Below are 19,200 nucleotides of genomic sequence, written 5' to 3'. Positions count from 1 at the left end.
TAGATAGAGATAAGAGATAGATGGATAGATGGATAGATAGATAAGAGATAGATAGATAAGAGATAGATATATTAGATAGATAGATAGATAGATAGATAGATAGATAGATAGATAGATAGATAGATAGATAGTAAGTAGGCAGCTTTCAGGCCTAAGGCAGAAGTAGAACTCACTGTTTCCTGGTGACTGGCCTAAATTCACCCAGCTGGCTTTTATGGCTCAGGTGGAACTTAACCGGGCACTTCTTGAGGACTAGAACTTTGAAGTGTGGCTTTGATCAGTGCTTTGATTTATCCCCCGCCCCCTCCCCAAGAATGGCACTACCCGACTCTGTGGTTTCTTCCCCAAATCCCCAAAACTTTAACCTTAGTCTGTCTACTGTTGACCTCACCCCATTCCTAAGAGGTCTGTAAGGGGCGTGCATAAGCGCACCAGCGTGCCTACCGTCCCTTTCATGTTTTCTTTTATTCGTGTCCTTTTCATGTGTTTATAATTATGTTTACACTTGTATCTGTCATAAAATACATGCTTGACGAAAATAAATAAAATAAAATGTGCTTTCTTTATGTTTCTTTTAATCCTTTCAGGTGCCTCTCGTGCGTGGAGAGTCCGTACCGATGTTATTGGTGTAAATATCGTCACGTTTGCACTCACGAACCTCGCAATTGTCACTTCCTGGAAGGGCAAGTGAAACTTCCTGAGGTAGGAGGGGAGAAGGATTGTCTCTCAGATCTCCTCTTGACGGGAGCCTAAATAATAATAATAACAATAATAATGACAATTTTTTTCTCGAGAGAGCTTGCCTCCTGCGACAATACCTTTAATAATTATTAAATAACAACATCCCTGAAAAAGACGATAAGTGGACAAAAATGGCCAGACCCAGACTAAAAATCTGGCTAACCGTGTAACAAACCATAATAATAAGAGCTAGGACAGGGGTCAGCAACCTGCAGCTCTGGAGCCGCATGTGGCTTTTTCACCCCTCTGCTGCGGCTCCCTGTCGCTCAAAATATGCATCACAACCGCCAATGTGCGACACCTACTGGTGCGCGATTTATTGAGCTTTTCAACCCCCGGTAAGGCCAACCATGGATAAATCCAAGAAAAGAAAAGTTTCAGAAGAAAGCAGAACATTTAATATAATATAATATAATGTAATGTAATGTAATGTAATGTAATGTAATGTAATAATATAATATAATATAATATAATATAATATAATATAATATAATATAATATAATATAATATAATATAATATAATATAATATAATATAATATAATATAATATAATACAATATAATATAATATAATATAATATAATATAATATAATATAATATAATATAATATAATATAATATAATATAATATAACATCAGAGTTGGAAGGGACCTTGGAGGCCTTCTAGTCCAACCCCCTGCCCAGGCAGGAAACCCTACACCATCTCAGTCAGATGGTTATCCAACATTTTCTTAAAATTTCCAGTGTTGGAGCATTCACAACATCTGCAGGCAAGTTGTTCCACTGATTAATTGTTCTAACTGTCAGGAAATTTCTCCTTAGTTCTAAGTTGCTTCTCTCCTTGATCAGTTTCCACCCATTGCTTCTTGTTCTACCCTCAGGTGCTCTGGAGAACAGCCCAACTCCCACTTCTCTGTGGCAGCCCCTGAGATATTGGAACCCTGCTATCATGTCTCCCCTAGTCCTTCTTTTTGTTAAACTAGACATAGCCAGTTCCTGCAACCGTTCTTCATATGTTTTAGCCTCCAGTTCTTTGTTGCTCTTCTCTGCACCCTTTCTAGAGTCTCAACATCGTGGCGACCGTTTAATTTAACTGCCTATGCTAGTTTTGTGGCCAAGAAATAGTCAGGCACGGGAAAGGGTTTGTGGCTCCCGGTGTTTTCTTTTCTGTGGGAAACGGGTCCAAACGGCTCTTTGAGTGTTTAAGGTTGCCGATCCTTGAGCTAGGAGAAGACAGAACTTATTGTGTCAGGAAGAAATAGAATTTGTGAAGGCTATGTAGAAAGGTATGTATATGCTTTTTTAGGGCTTAGAGACGGAGACGCAAAGCCAATTCATTTTTCCCCCCAGCAATTTCACAGATAAACAATCCGAAATATTGGGAATTCTGGATATTGGGAATATTAGGAATTGGGAACAACCCGGAATTCTGGATATTTGGCCAGTGCTCAGCATGAATTCCATGGCTCAGATTGTTTGCAACGGTAGTTGCCATTTAAAAGGGCTGAAGACCCTGAGCGGTTCGTTAAATAACTTTATCGACAGCTGTATAGAAATCAAATATATCCAGGTAGTCCTCGGCTTACGACTACAATCGGGATCAGAGTGTCCATCGCTAAGCAAGGCCGTCGTTAAGTGACGACCTTTTGTGATCTTTTTGTTGTGCTGGTTACGTGAGTCACCGCGGTTGTTAAGGGAGTCGCACGGTTGTTAATCGAAGCTGGCTTCCGCCTTCGGTTTTGCGTTGTTGGAAGTCAGCTGGGAAGGTCACACAAGTGGCAATCACGTGATCCCATAATGCTGCAACCGTCATAAGTACATGTCAGTTGTGGTTGTCCCAAAGTTGCTTTTTTTGGGGGTTTTTTTCAAGAAGCAACTGGACTTTCTTGTTTTTCTTTGAAGACGTTCTCATCCAAGAAGCTTCTTCAGCTCGGACTGGATGGTAGGGAAAGTGTTGTGTCTTGCCCGCCCTCAGAGCAGCCGGGGCCTTCTTATCTGCTCCCGAACACGGAGGAATGTATGCCTCCCGGCCCCAGTCCTGGCTCCATGCCCAGACAAAGTGCAGAAGAAGGAGCATCTCCCTGCCCCAGCCCTGACTCCATGCCCAGGCAAACGGAGCAGCTAGACCCCTCCCCCTCCTCCACAGCATGTGAGCCTGAGGAGGGTTTATTACCAACAGCTGATTGGAGTGATCCTCGCATCAGAAGATTGGATAGGCGGAGGCAACAGAAGGAAGGGAGGGGCAGGCCTTAATGAGTGCTGAGTCATGGAGCCACACCCCATGGCCTATATAAAGGATCTACTTTCTGGCAGTCTCTGAGTCAGGCAAAAGTCGAACTTATCTTGCTGAAGTCACTTACTGGTCTCCTGCCTGCTCTGAGGACTTTGCTAGGACTTTGGGCAGAGCTGCAGAGGCAAGCCTGATTCGGATTTCCCTGACCCGGCCGTCAGCGGAGGAGTGGGACACGACAGAAAGGAAGGATTGATACTCCTTGCAGACAGCTGGTCATTTGTATCCTTTTCGAGAGTTGTGTTGTGGTCTGCCAGCAGCCTCCGGAGCTGGCAACGGAGTCAGACAGCGATGAGGCTGAGGTGGGGCCAGGGCCATCAGGGAGTGAGGTGCGGACTCCAGAGCCTCCAGAGGCTGACAGTAGTGAGGCAGAGGAACAGGAGGAGCCTGTTTCTAATGCACGCATGAAACGAGCTGCCAGAAGGCAATAGCAGCTCAAGCAGAGAGGACGACTTGGGAGTAAGGCCAGGAGATGCCTGGCCCCTCCCATAAGGCTTAAAACAGACCAGCAACAGTGTTTGGGCTTTGCCAGAAAACAACGTTGGTAGCTTCGTCTTCTGCTTCATCTACGTCTTGCATTTATTTCTGTGACTTCTGAACATTTGCCAAGAACATTTGGCAGTTTGCCTAATTGGACCAAGGTTTGCGATAGGACGGAGGAATTTGTGTTGGGAGGCATTTGTTTAAATTTGAGTTGAGCGACTCTGGGAATGAAATAATTCTTAGCTGTTCGAATAAAGTTTGTTTGTTTTTTTCACGGACTGAGTTTCCTACTACCTACTTGGACCTGGGTCACGACAAGTTGTTGAGGCCACCTGGAGGTTTATCTGTTTCCTCAGGGTCACCTGAGTGGTGCAAATGGGTGTGGAACCTTCTTGGAATTGTACTGTCCTTTCAGCAGTTCCAGGAAGGCTCCACGCCCGTTTGCACTACTCGGGGGATCCTAAGGACACAGACAAACCTCCAAGTGACCTCAACGACTCTCTAAAAGGAGGCAAACGACCAGCTGCCTGGAAGGAGTATAAACCCTTCCATTCTTCGCCATCCAATCAGAGCTGAAGAAGCGTCCTGGATGAGAAGCGAAACGTCTTCAAAAGAAAAAAAAGTCGGCAGTTCGGCGGTTCGAATCCCTAGTACAGGTCTCCTGCGTGAGCAGGGGGTTGGACTAGATGACCTCCAAGGTCCCTTCCAACTCTGTTACTGTTAAATACAAGAAAGTCCGGTTGCCTCTTGAAAAAAAAAGCCCTTTTGGGAGGTCGATTGCCCATTTTAAAATACCCAACCCGTAAGGATGCTGCAAGGACCAGTTGTAAGTCTGTTTTTAGTGCCACCGAACTGTCGCTGAAGGAATGGTTTGTAAATCAAGGACCACCTGTCACTCCAACTCATTTGAAAGATCAAAAACGATCAAAAAATCAAAAAAGATCAGGGGCCTCTGGTGGCTCAGACTGGTAAGACAGTCTGTTATTAACAGCAGCTGCCTGCAATTACTGCAGGTTCAAGTCCCACCAGGCCCAAGCTTGACTCAGCCTTCCATCCTTTATAAGGTAGGGAAAATGAGGACCCAGATTGTTGGGGGGGGCAATAAAGTTGACTTTGTATATAATATACAAATGGATGAAGACTATTGCTTGACATAGTGTAAGCCGCCCTGAGTCTTCGGAGAAGGACGGGATATAAATGCAAATAAACAAAAACCAAAAAAAAAAACCCCCCACCATTTTCCAAGCTTCAAAATACCTGATCAGTCTGTGCAACACTGACTGTGGGTTCCAGAAAAAAAATTGCTCTGGGACAGGAGTATCCAAACCTGGCAACTTTAAGGCTTGTGGACTTCAACTCCATAGGCTAGTTGAAGTCCAGGAGCCTTAAAGTTGCCAGGTTTGGAGACCTCTGCTCTGGGACACGAAGGCCTGCAGAAAAGTAGCCCCTGCCTACAACTTTTTAAAGCAGCTGCATCTTTTCCCAGGACAGCAGCACAATCCTGGGGAAAGATCAGGCTTCGTTCAAGAATCGCGGAATGTCAGCGTTCCAAGTAAGGCAACTCATTGAAAGCAGAACTCCGAGGCAGGTAGCTCCCTCAAGGAACGATTTATTAGGTACACCATATTGGCACAACTGGTGAAAACCGACTCTGAAAGTTTTTTTCACCAAATTAAAAAGTAAAAGCTTTCCTTTCCCTCCCAAGCCATCTGTCGTGTCCCACTCCTCCTCCAACGGCCCGGTCTGGGAAGTCTGTATCAAGCGTGGCCACAAAGCCTCTGCAGCTTTGCCAAATTCCTGTCAGAGTTCTCAGGGCAGGCAGGAATCCAAGGTGTGACTTCAGCAACCAGAGGAGACTTTGCCTGACTCAAGGAATGCCAGAAAGCAGGTCCTTTATATAGGCCATGGGGTGTGGCTCCATGACTCAGCACTTATCCAGGCCTGCCCCTCCCTTCCTTTTGCTGACGTCGCCTCTCCATTCTCCAGAAGCGGGGATCCGTCCACTGTGTCTTTCCGTCCTCCTGCTCTGCTGCCGGCACTTCTAGCACGTGGCTGGCTTCTTGCTCACACGCTGTAGGAGGGAGGTTTGTTTGCTCATTCTGTCCGGGCATGGTGCCAGGGCTGGGGGCTGGAGGCATGCCAGGCCATTCTTCTTCATTATCAGTCTCTGTGTCAGGGTTCCAGAAAAACCTCTTCTCCATAAAAAAACCTCAGAAGCCATTGTCTTTCAGAGTTCTTTACTAGCATGAGGAAACTGGCACACGATGAGTGAAATTCCAAAACTGAACTTCCGGAATCTTTTCCCAGTTATACAAACCCCAAGAGTCCCACCCCCCTGACCCCTTTGCTGGTCACATGGTCCCACGTTCTCCCAGTTCATTCGAATATCTTCTCGCCACTCTTCCTGCAGATGTGAACACCATCCGACCTTGACCGCTTGAAGAATGTTACCATATCTCTCAACCCCCCTTCTTCCCCTCAGGGGAAAAATGTGGCAGCGTCTGGAACCCTAAAGTCTAGTATGGTTTCCAGGCCTGGCACTCTGGCTCAGATAGCTGAGGAGAGGAGGGCGGGCGAGGCACAACACCATCAGTCACATTGTCCAATAGAGGTGCTGGCCAGTTGCTTGGTTACTTCACTCCTCCACTCCCCAGCCACTCGTTGGAATGTCCTTGGCTCCCACAGGAAAATGTTTTCTTTTAACTACACATCCCCGGCTAGCTACTATATCTCCCCGCCCCCTCTTCCTGTCCCTTGTGGCAAACCTGAAGCTTCCAAGATGGCCTCAGCCAGGTTCGCTTCCAGGGTTGACACAGACAAGTTCTGAATAGATGCTTCTTCCCTGCGCTGAAGCTCATTTTTGGAATATGCATAGCCCTAACGATATCCAGATTCCAAATCACAAACCTCATCAAAAGATTTATGAGCATTGGAAGCAGAGGTGGTATTCAGCTGGTTCGAACTGGTTTGGACGAACCGGTAGTTCCGATGATCAGCTGGCCCTGCCCACCTGCCCTCGCCGTATCGTGTCGCATATTTCCTTCTTTCTGGCTCAGCTGATTCCGCGCCTCCGCTGTTCTACTGACCTGGGCTGCCTTAGAAGGTAAGCAGCTGAGCTTCCAACTGCTGTATTTTGAACGTTGTACACGTGTGAAACACACATGCGCACGTGAAGCGCACAGGTCACTGAAGCGGTTGTTAAACCGGTTGCATCCCACCACCGATTGGGAGCAATGCGACTTTCATCGCGGCTACAACTTTAAGCAATGACTCAGCCTGGGTCATTGAGAAGCGGAGTTCTTTGTTCTAGATCCGGCGATTTGATTTCCTTTCATTCCTCTTATTAATTAAAACCCAAACTCGTCTGGTATTCTCAAAGAGGCCAGACTGCACAAAGCCCTATTCGTCTCATTTTCAAAACTTCACCTCGGCAATAAAACGGAAATACGTATACGGTCGGCAAAGAGCTGATTTCAAAAAAAAAGGCGGACGATCGGATCGCGCGATTGGGGGATCGGAACACTTTGCTTTGGGCGTATAATTTCCCTTTTCAGGGGGCTTTTGAAAACACAGCCAGCTGCTTTGAAATATGTTTTGGCAGCCCTTGAGTTGAAGAATCTGTGGTTATTATTTCTTTGAATGGGGTGGGTTTGGGGGCGGAAGAGGATGCGTGTGATGTTTACCAGATAGGGGAGGAAGAAGCATAGTAGACAGCTACTGCAATGAGATGATATCAGCTTATCAGAAGAGGAGCGGAGAAAAAACAAAACCCCTAAAAATTATAGCCACTGTTGTGAAAAGGAGATAAGAATAACCTTGCTAGGTCAGGATGATGGTTTGCCATGTACAGTGCCCACTAGCAGAGATCCAACCATCATTGCACGGCGGGATGACAATCTGTGGCTTATCTGAAGGGGACCAAAAGTCCTTGAGAGACATTCCTCCGTGCGTTTATTCCATTCCCCAGTTAAAACCATTTCCATCCTGAACAGTGGTGAAATCCAAATTATTTTACTACCAGTTCTGTGGGCGTGACTTGGTGGGCATGGCAGGGGAAGGATACTTCAAAATCTCCATTCCCACCCCACTCCAGGGGAAAGATACTGCAAAATCCCCATTCCCTCTTCAATCCTGGGGGAAGGATATTGCAAATTCTCCATTCCCACCCCACTCTGGGGTGTTCTGTCCCCCTCGCCTCCATCTGAGCGATGACTTAATTACCCGGCAACTATCAGCTTCTGGCAGCAAACTAGCAAGCGTCTGCCAAGTGTCTCTGTTATCTCTCTTGATGCCGATGAGTCAACCAGGAACAAACAGTACTTCAGCTCTAGTCAAGCAGTTGATTTGCTTGCCACGAAGAAGTATAGCAGCCCTTGCTGCTTTTATATCCCTTGGGGTGTGGCTCCATGACTCAGCACTTCCTAGGCCTGCCCGACCCTTGCTTCTGTTGTTCCTGCCTCTCCTGCCTATGAAACCTAGGGTCCAGCCAGGCCTGATTGCCATCAGCCGGGTCTGGAGGCGTGGCCTGGGGGGGGAAAGAGTCAGGGGACGGCGGCCTCATTATCTCCTCCACCTGGCCTGCCTCTGGCTCCTGGAGCTGAGCCAGGGAAGCTGGTGCTCCAGAAGTAAGTCCTGATGGCCCTTCCCCCTCACTTTCCGAGTCACTTTCTGGCAGGGGCCCTGGCTTGGGGGGCGCAGACACGACATGGGGCCATCCAGAGGTGGTATTTGCAGGTTCTCCAAACTGCTCAAAATTTCCACTACCGGTTCTCCAGAACCTGTCAGAACCTGCTGGATATCACCCCTGATCCCATAAACATCTTCATTCCATCTCTTAGAAGCATTCTTTTCAAAGCTTCCCTCCTTGGAAGTTGGAATATTTGGGATTAGAACATAGAATTATAGGGTCGGAAGGTCCAACTCCCTGTTCAAGCAGGAGAACATATACCCGTGATGGCGAATTTATGGCATGCATGCCCGAAGTGGCACACGGAGCCACGTTGCCTGGCACAAGTGGCGTCACATGTTCCTCTTCTGGGTTTCTGGCACATGTGCACATGTGATGATCTTTTTGCATGTGGCAGTGCCGGAAATTGGAAGAGCTGGTCTTCCGTTTTCCTGCATGAGCTTGCACACTGGCCAGCTGATCGTTGTGAGCGCATGCACGCCAGAAACCTGGAAGACTAGCTGGCCACGATGCATGCATGCATCAGAAACCGGAAGCAAAGCGCGTGCGCAAAACGAACCGGTGGTAACACCGGTTGGAACCTACCACTGTCATAAACGTACCTAAATAGGATGGCATAGAGCCAAGGTGGGTGAGCAGGCCCACCCACAATTTCCTCTACCGGTTCACCCGAACTGGTCCGAACTGGCTGAATACCACCTCTGCTCCCGATGGCCAACCAAGTGCCCCTAGGTTTGTTGAATGCAGGTGATGGAGATATTGCCTTCTGTTGTGCCTCATCCTCCTCAGCCGGGCCCCTCCCGTCTCCTCCCGGGCCTGTCATTAGACTCCGAGTCTGATAATGAAGATGAATGGCCTATCATGCCTCCAGCCCCCGGCCCTGGCCCCATGCCCAGAGGGGATGGCAGGAGCAAACAGATAAGGCCGATACAGCTCACTCCTACAGTGTGTGTTCCTTTGACGCAGCCATCAGAGCAGGAAGTCAGCCAAGTGGTTCAATTACCCGGACCTGCTCCCTCTGACCCCTCCCTTTCCCAGATGCCGATAGTAGAGACAGCTGAAGAGAATTCAGAGTGGGAGGATCCTCGCTTCCGGAGATCTGAGAGGCGACGCCAGCAGAAGGTAGGGTGGGGCAGGCCTGGATAAATGCTGAGTCATGGAGCCACACCCCACAGCCTATATAAAGGACCTGCTTTTGGCATTCCAACCTTGAGTCAAGCAAAGTCTCATCTAGTTTGCTGCTATCGCTGAAGTCACAACTTGGACTCCTGCCTGCCCTGAGAAACCTCGGAGGAATTTGGCAAGCTGCAGAGGCTTCGTTGCCACGTTTGATACGGACTTCCTAGACCTGGTCGTCGGAGGGGGAGGGGGACACGACACCTTCCGTCATCATGGTTCCCCTTTAACTGGTGCGTGGAGACACTGGAAATTGAAGACAGTGACCAATAAACTGAAGATAGATGTCGTGTCCCACTCCTCCTCTGACGGCCGGGTCTTGGAAGTCTGTATCAAGAGTGGCCACGAAGCCTCTGCAGCTTTGCCAAATTCCTGTCAGAGTTCTCAGGGCAGGCAGGAATCCAAGGTGTGACTTCAGCAAACCAGATGAGACTTTGCTTGACTCAAGGAATGCCAAAAAGCAGATCCTTTATATAGGCCATGGGGTCTGGCTCCATGACTCAGCACTTATCCAGGCCTGCCCCTCCCTTCCTTTTGCTGACGTCGCCTCTCCATTCTCCGGAAGTGGGGATCTACCCACCTTTCATCCTCCTGCTCAGCTGCCGGCAATTCTAATTCGTGGCTGGCTTCGTGCTCACATGCTATAGTAGGGAGGTTTGTTTGCTCAGTCTGTCCGGGCATGGTGCCAGGGCTGGGGGCTGGAGGCATGCCAGGCCATTCTTCTTCACTATCAGTCTCTGGCTGAAATAGCAGGAGATGGGAGGGGCCCGGCTGCGGAGAGGAGGGCGGGCGAGGCACAACAATTGCATAATAGACCTCCCCACTGTGAACGCATCCAGTCCTCTGTCGAAACCATCTAGATCAGTGATGGCAAACCTTTTCATCACTGAGTGGCAAAAAGGAAGTGTGCGCGCTTGTCTTGGTTGCAACTCGGAAGAGGAGCTTCCAATGGTGCATGCACGTGTCCGAAAATGAACTTCCGGTTTCTGTCACGTGCACATGTGCCCCAGCCAGCTAGTCTTCCGGGTTTCTGGCGTGCCGATCAGCTGGCCAGTATTTTGTTTTCCACCCTGTTTTGGGCCTGGAAATCCTCCTGCACCAACTTGGAAGCGAAAACAGGGCGTGGGGGGCTGGGGCGTATGCGCAGGGTATGCATGCGCATTGCATTTTGGTGATTCAGGCATACATGCGTCCATTTGCACATGTGCTTTGGGCACTCGAGACCAAAAAGATTAACCTGACTGGTCTAGGGAGAAAGCCAGATTCATTTAACAATTGTGTTAGTAACATAACAACAGAAGGGAGGCGGTGGCTTAGTGGCTAAGACGCTGAGCTTGTCGATCAAAAGCTCAGCAGTTCAGCGGTTCGAATCCCTCGTGCCATGTAATGGGATGAGCTCCCGTGACTTGTCCCAGCTTCTGCCAACCTAGCAATTCGAAAGCAGGTAAAAAATGCAAGTAGAAAAATAGGGACCACCTTTGGTGGGAAGATAACAGCGTTCCGTGCGCCTTTGGCGTTGAGTCATGCCAGCCACATGACCACGGAGACGTCTTCGGACAGCGCTGGCTCTTCGGCTTTGAAACGGAGATGAGCACCGTCCCCTGGAGTCGGGAACGATTAGCACATATGTGCTAGGGGAACCTTTACCTTTTTAACATAATAACTGCAGTGATTCACTTAGCAACAGTGGCAGGGAAGGTTGTAAAATGGGGCAAAATCCACTTAACAACTGTCTTGCTTACCAACAGAAATTTTGGCCTCAGTTGTGGTCACAACTCGAGGACTACCTCCACAAATGTCCCGCCGCCACTTTTATCTGCTTTATCAATTAGGGCCATTCTTTCTAAGTTTCTTCCTCTGTCCGTTAAGCCACTGGAGGCTCCTCCTGCTTGTCTTATCTGATTGCTTTCTAGACAGCATCTCTTCCCCTTGGGCACCCCAAGGTCATCCGCACGTTCCATCCCAATTGGTCCTTCTTGCTTAGAAGTCTTAGGATTTGTGGTGCTCCCGTGACTTTAAATTAGGGACGCTGGGCTACAAGTTTGCATTAGTCTCAATTACAAGAGCTATCGATCGATAGATCCGTCAGGTGGAAATTGTGCTGAGTCTTCACTCCGAATTGCCTTTAATAATTCAGGAGAAGAGAGAACTAGATGGTGTTTTCTGTTTAACTCTTAGAGGCTAGGGCTGCAACGTCCACGAGAAGTAAGCAGGAACAGAATGATGAGAGTTGCACCTTCCTTTCTGTACACATGTGTCCTGATGTCACACTCCAGTCTGAAAGAATCAGAGCTCGTGGTAGGATGGCACAATGTCCTTTTGTCATGTTGATAAAAGCAGCAAGCTCCTACAGAACCCGGGAGCTTTGTTGTGACCGAGGCCCAAGTCGTGATTACCAAACACAATTCAGTCCTGAACAAACTTATTTCAGTAAAACAGCTGAGAATTCATTCATTCTCAGCTTAGTCCAAAACAAATTCTTTATAAACAGTCCTTCAGCCTTATCGCCAATCTTTGTTGTCTTTGGCAACCTGCCAAAGGCTTTTCTTGGCAAAACGCCCACAAAGTTCAAGAGACGCTGACAAGAAGCAATGGAATCAACGTTGCTTTTCCACAAAGAACCCAACGACTCGTTGCTGCTCTTTTAAGCCTTATGGGAGGGGCCAATCATCTCCTGGCCTTACTCCCGAGTCGTCCTTTTTGCTTCAGCTGCTCTTGCCTTCTGGTAGCTCTTTGCATGCATGCACTAGGAACAGGCTCCTCCTCTTCCTCTGCCTCTCTGCTGTCCACCTCTGGAGGCTCTGGAGTCTGCGCATCACTCCCAGATGGCCCTGGCCCCATCTCTGCCTCTGAGGCAGACCCTTGTTCGGGTCTTCCCCTGATTCCAGGACTGGCCCATTGTCCTCTCCAGCCTCCTCACTGTCCGACTCCACTGCCAGGTCCGCAGGCTGCTGATGGACCACAACAAGATTAGCTTTGTGTCCCTGTTGTGAAAAGAATGAAAAGATGGGGTCCTTGGTGCTGATAAACAGGTTTGCTTTCTTGCAGATGTTTCATGACCCAGCCAGGTACCATCATCGGTGTTAGAAGGGAATGGGGCTTGCTCTCTGTTTATATACAAGTGGTTTGCCTTGTATACTCGTATATAAACAGAGCAAAACCCATTAACTAGCACTAATGATGTTAGCTTGTTGGTTCAATAAACGTCTGCAAGAAAACGACCAAGTTCAGAGAGCACCAAGAATGCCACAGCCCTCCTCCTCCTCCTCCTCCTCTCCACCAGCCCCACTCCCTTCTAACCAGTGGTGGGATTCAGCCAGTTCACACCACTTTGGGAGAACCGGTTGTTAACTTTCTTAGCAGTTTGGTGAACTGGTTGTTGGAAGAAATCATTAGGGCAGAGAACCGGTTTTTAAATTACTTGAATCCCACCACTGCTTCTAACACTGATGAGGTTACTTAGTTGGGTAATGAAACATCTGCAAGAAAAACAACCAAGCTCAGAGAGCACCAATGACCCCATAGTCTACTTCCTCCTCTTCTTCCTCCTCATCCTCCTCCCCCCCTCACTGCAAACCCCACTCCCTTCCAGCACTGATGATGTTACCAAGATGGGTAATGAAACGTCAGCAAGAAAACAACCAAGCTGTGACAGCACCAAGTACCTCATAGTTGAACCCTGAGCTACAAATATTCTAATATATTTAAAATGAAATAAAGCAAAAGAATCAATATGCTTTATTTTTTGCTTTATTTCATTTTGAATATATATATAGCACAACCACAGATGTAGCACAACCACAAACACGAAGCCAAACAACAGCAATGCAGCTCACCAGCTCAAATCCCCCTGCAACTCAGACTAATCTGAGCACAACCAAGCCCCCACCCAAATAGGACACACCCCCAGCCAATCAGAGCACAAAAAAAACCCCATCCAATCAGAGCACAGCCAAGCTCCCATCCAATCAGTTCAAACCCCCACTAGCAGTTAAAAAGGAAGAAACAGCTGCAATCACACATTGCTCCCAGAAGCACGAAGCTGAAGCCTGAAGATGACGAATGAGACTTCGTCGAAACAATTCCAATTTTACGCGGGAGAGAACCCGAATAGCCAAGGACCTACATGCAAATACCCGCGAAAACCTCAGAAAACACACACACACACATATATATATGGTTATTTTTTAATGGAATATCCAAGTTACCTTATCTAGAGTTGATCTTGATTCCCGGTGGCTAGATATGGACACATCCATCTAATTTCCTTGGTAACAATACAAATATGGTTTCTATTGGAAGCCCTGGATTTCTTCCAGGATATTTTTCAACTTCCTAATGTCTCCTACCACTCTGAAATCTCATGGGGACCTCCCATTTGAGTGCTAAACTGGATTTGTTTGACTTTCCGTGATCAGCCAAGGGATCAGGTAGTAAACGATTCGAGCCACTTGTGAATAGCTAAAGTCAGCAACTTTATTGTGTACCACCTCTGTTGCAAGAACCTCCCCAGACTGCTTGCCTTCCCCTGGGAACAATCAGATAAGGCTTCACGTTTCTTGGGAGGATGTCAAGCAGACGTGATATTCAGGAGGTTCTGGCCGGTTTGGGAGAACCGGTAGCTCCCATGATCAGTTGGCTCCGCCCACCCACTCCAGCTCTATTCTGTCCTTTATTTCCTGCTTTGTAGCTCATCACTATTGAAACAGTCAAACAGTTACCCCAACTACGGGTAGTCCTCGACGTATGACCACATTTGAGCCCAAGTCTGAAAAACATCACAAGTCACTTCTTTCAGTGCCGTTGTAACTTCGAATGGTCACTAAATAAACTATTGTAAGTTGAGGACTACCTGTAACACTTAACACTTTAAATGTTAAATTTAACATTTAACCCGGTCCAAATATCCAGAATTCTGAGGAATATTTCAGATGGTTCGTCACTGTTCATTAATCGATTTAGATTTCAGGAAGGCATTTGACAAAGTAGACCACTTCTTGGTCAGCTAAATGGTCACTAAATGAATGGTCATAAATTGAGGATTGCCTATATCTCCTTTCCTCTGAGCTACTTCATTTCCAATCCTGAAATTTCCCTAGGACAAATGACTCATGCTCCCAGACCTGCCCTGCAGCATTTTTCATGGGAAAATCCATGGCCGCTGGCCCCTCCAGCAGCTGAATCGGAGGAGGAGGAGGAGGAGTGGGAATCGGGGTCAGCATCAAGGCAACTTGTGAGCTCCGAGGGGGGAGAGGGAGGGCGGAGCCTTGGCTGTCCGTCAGCCCTCAGATGGAGAGTCAACAGCCTCCAGGTCTAAAGGTGGCTGATGAGGAAGAGGAGGAAAAGCTGAGTCCACTGCTTGACGCACAGATGTGCAGAAGGCAGAGGAGAGGAGAGCAGTGGAAATCTATGAGCCGGTCCTTGGGACAGAAGAGCCACTGTTGCTAGCAAAGCTCCACCCTAGCTCTGGGGATAAAAGACAGGGGGCGGAGGTGAGTAGATGTGGCTGACAACTATTCATCTCCCGTAGTTGTCAGCTTGCGGTAAGAGAGGAACTTTTTTTAACCGGGGCTGCCGGTGCTCCTAATAAAGGAATCTTTTGAGTTCACTTCAGAGGGTTTGTCGTGTTTGGGGAGCCGGGTTAGAACAGGCTGGCTGGCGCATGATTAAAGCCCCGTCATAGCGGCTTTTTGCATCGGATCGGGCCTTTGAGGTGGCAAGCAACATTTGCGCAGGATACGGATCCCTCCTGAGATCTCCATTCTCCTCTCACCCCATCCACCGGGCCTGGCGCGTCCGGCACAGAGCGAGGCTAAGCAGGTTTGAACGAACAGGGGAAACAAAGCCTTAATCCTCTTTCTTGTGGCTCTGTATTTCAACAGTATCTTTTTTTCAAAGTCTTGAAAGGAAATTGGGGGGGTTTTTTTTGTGAGGAAGAAAGCCGGGTGGCGTGCACGAAAAAAGAGGTAGGGGTGATACGAGGCAGAAAAGACGTCGGTAAGAATAAAAGCTGGGAATGTTTTTTTTTTTTAAAAAAAGAGCAATTCCAGATAACCAGCCTGTTAGGGCTCAGGCTTAAAAGGTACTTAATCATCTAATTACGCTGAATATTTTTTTTTTCATCTCGCTGTGCTTGCTTGCGCTGGCCTCTGAAAATGGGGAGGGGGCCAAGCGAGAGAAGGAGATGAAAAGAAGTTGGAAATGTGAAAAAAATAAATAATAAAAAATATTCTTTTTTTTTTTAAAAAAAGAAGAAGCTTGCACGCTACCAGGGTTCCAACTCGTTCCTGGCTCGAGCCACATAAAAGGACGAGAACTTCAAATGTTATTTCATCGTTTTCAGCTGGCAGATACTCCATTCTCTGAGCCAGCTGCCGCTCCGCTCGGAATCCTTCAAGAGCCTCCTTCAGGTTCAAATGCGCTGATTTTCTTTGTCCTCCCTTTTTTTTTTTCCCTTTTCCTCTCCCCGAAGCTGGCACTTCAGGAGCAGCGAGATTCCCTGGCCTCGGGAGTTGTCAAGAGCCCCGCTGGTTGGATGTGGGGTGGGAGGGAGTGGGGGGGGGAAAAGAGAATTCTTGACAGGTGCAGGAAGAGCCAGGTGGGAGGGGAGGGAGGGCAAGATGGGGGAAGGTGGAGTTGGGGGGGGGGAAAGCCAAGATGCGACCCTCCAAGGGGAGACTGTCTCTTTTTTAAAAAACGAGCCCTTTCAAATGGGACAATATTAAAAGCGTGAGATGGATGTGTGAGTGGGTGGGTTGGTGCATCAAGAGGCCTCCAGGTTTATCCTGATGGTAGTTAAATAGATAGATAGCTGGATGGATGGATGGGTGGGTGGGTAGGCAGATAGAGACATGGGTGGATGGATGGATGGATGGATGATAGATAGATAGATAGATAGATAGATAGATAGATAGATAGATAGATAGATAGATAGATAGATAGATAGATAGCTGGATGGGTGGGTGGGTGGGTGGGTGGGTAGGCAGATAGAGACATGGATGGATGGATGATAGATAGATAGATAGATAGATAGATAGATAGATAGATAGATGTACACAGACAGACAGACAGAGACATGGATGGATGAGAGAGAGAGAGAGAGATAAGACGATGGATGGGTGGATGGACGGACGGATGGATGGATGGACAGAAAGAGTTGGGTGGATGGATGGAGAGAGAAGTGGATGAATGGATAGATGGATGGATGGGTGGGTGGTGGGTAGGCAGGCAGGTAGGCAGGCAGAGACATGGATGGATGGATGGTAGATAGATAGATAGAAAGATAGATAGATAAATAGATAGATAGATAGATATAGATGATAGAGAGAGAGAGAGAGATGATAGATAGATAGATAGATAGATAGATAGATAGATAGATAGATAGATAGATAGATAGATAGATAGATAGATAGATACATAGATAGATGTACACAGACAGACAGACAGAAACATGCATGGATGAGAGAAAGGACAATGGATGGATGTACAGAAAGAGTTGGATGGATGGATGGATGGAGAGACAAGTGGATGAATGGATAGATGGATGGGTGGGTGGGTAGGCAGGCACGCAGGCAGACAGACAGACAGAGACCTGGATTGATGAATGGATGGATGATAGTTAGATAGTTAAAGAGAGAGAGAGAGAAGAGAGAGAGAGATAGGACAATGGATGGATGGATGGATGGCCAGAAAGAGTTGGATGGATGGATGGATGGATGGATGGATGGATGGATGGATGGATGGATGGATGGACGGATGGATAAATTGGATAGATGGACGGATGGATGGCCGGCCAATAGATGCATAGACAGATGTAGAAATGGAGGGAGGAGAGAGAGAGAGATGACAGACAGATATGGATGGATGGATGGATGGATGGATGAATAGATAGATGGATAGAGAAAAAAGGAGATAGAGATAGTGAGATAGACATATATATATATATATATATATATATATATATATATATATATATATATATATGGACTAGAAGACCTCCAAGGTCCCTTCCAGCTCTATTCTGATCGATTGACATCCAGGGTATAAGACAAGGGTATCAAACTCGACGTCGTCACATGACGTATCGTGACTCCCCCCCCCCTTCGCTAAACCAGGCGTGGGCGTGGCCAGCACCTGGCGCACCCAGCCCGCGGGCCCGCGAGTTCGACACCCCTGATGGAAGAGGTCGTGCTTGAGACCAAAGGAAGGGAACCAGAAGCTTTCCAGATCCGGTTTTGTCCCTCGCTCTCCAGCAAAAGCCGCTGCGGCTTTTCATTCCTTATTGCCACAGCTTCAATCCAGCCTTCGTTAGCATATAAAAAGGTTTGAGGCTGCAGTTAAGAAGTTCATTATAGATAATTGAAGAGTCCAGGGGCTGGAAAAGGCAAACAGGCACTTCACAATGTGTGCCTCCCTTTGATTGACTCCTATGCACTTCCTAATTGAAACGTTAAAAAGCAATTTATTTATTTTTCTTTGGGGAGGGGCGGGAAAGCAGAAGAGATGAGCGTGGGATTGTGGGGCCTGGCCTTCTGTAGCCCTCACTCTAGAAGCCTGAAATGCCCATTGCACAGGGCAGAAGGCTGTACAGGTAGTCCTCGACTTACCTCCATTCGTTTAGCGACCGTTCAAAGTTACAACGGCCCTGAAACAAGCGACTTAGGACTGTTTTTCAAACTTACGACCATTGCAGCATTTCCCCAAAGTCACGTGATCAGAATTGGGACGTTTGGCATGTATTTGAGATAGTTGCAGTGTCGCCAGCCAGCAGGCTTTAAGACGGGTGGACTTCAACTCCCAGAATTCCCTAGCCAAGCATGGTTTAAGAGGGGTGGACTTCAACTCCCAGAATTCCCTAGCCAAGCATGGTTTAAGATGGGTGGACTTCAACTCCCAGAATTCCCCAGCCAGCAGGCTTTAAGACGGGAGGACTTCAGCTCCCAGAATTCCCCAGCCAGCATGCTTTAAGACGGGAGGACTTCAACTCCCAGAATTCCCCAGCCAGCAGGCTTTAAGATGGGTGGACTCCAACTCCCAGAATCCTCCAGCCAGCAGGCTTTAAGACGGGTGGACTCCAACTCCCAGAATTCCTCAGCCAGCAGGCTTTAAGATGGGTGGACTTCAACTCCCAAAATTCCCTAGCCAGCATGCTTTAAGATGAGTAGACTTTAACTCCCAGAATTCCTCAGCCAGCATGCTTTAAGATGGGTGGACTACAACCCCCATTACTCCCCAGCCAGTATGCTTTAAGATGGGCGGACTTTAACTCCCATATTTTCCCAACCAAGCATGTTTTAAGATGGACGGACTTCAACCCTGAGTCCTTCGGGAGAAGGGCGGTATAAAAATCGAATAAATAATAATAATAATAATAACTCAGTGGTGAAATCCATTTTTTTTTTACTATCGGTCCTGTGGCCGTGGCTTGGTGGGCGTGGTGTGGCTTGGTGGGTGTGGCAGGGGAAGGATATTGCAAAATCCCCATTCCCACCCCACTCTGGGGCCAGCCAGAGGTGGTATTTGCCAGTTCTCCAAACTACTCAAAATTTCCGCTACCGGTTCTCCGAACTGCTCAAAATTTCCACTATCAGTTCTCCAGAACCTGTCAGAACCTGCTGGATTTCACCCCTGCTTCAACTCCCATAATTCCCCAGTTAGCATATTTTAAGATGGGCGGACTTCAATTCCCAGAATTCCCCAGCCAGCATGCTTTAAAATGGGTGGATTTCAACTCTCACAGTTCCTAGAGATTATCTGATTATCATGTAGTTTTAAATATTCATTAATAAACTGTATTTGATCGAGCATTAATCTTATTTTGGG

General features: G+C 47.6%; 1 protein-coding gene across 1 annotated transcript in view; it reads left to right on the top strand.

The window, feature by feature from the left end:
- The window catches only part of PLXNA4 (plexin A4), a 703,335-nt gene that overhangs the window by 526,682 nt on the left and 157,453 nt on the right, over positions 1 to 19,200 (top strand). Inside the window, exon 10 of the mRNA XM_058190650.1 lies at positions 588 to 702. Within this exon, the coding sequence (XP_058046633.1) occupies positions 588 to 702 (115 nt within the window). The remainder of the gene's footprint in view (positions 1 to 587; positions 703 to 19,200) is intronic.

Source organism: Ahaetulla prasina, chromosome 7 (genome assembly GCF_028640845.1).
Source record: "Ahaetulla prasina isolate Xishuangbanna chromosome 7, ASM2864084v1, whole genome shotgun sequence".
Classification (NCBI taxonomy): Eukaryota; Metazoa; Chordata; class Lepidosauria; order Squamata; family Colubridae; genus Ahaetulla; species Ahaetulla prasina.
The sequence above is the reverse complement of the archived record's forward strand: the minus strand, read 5'-3'. Positions and strand labels throughout refer to the sequence as shown.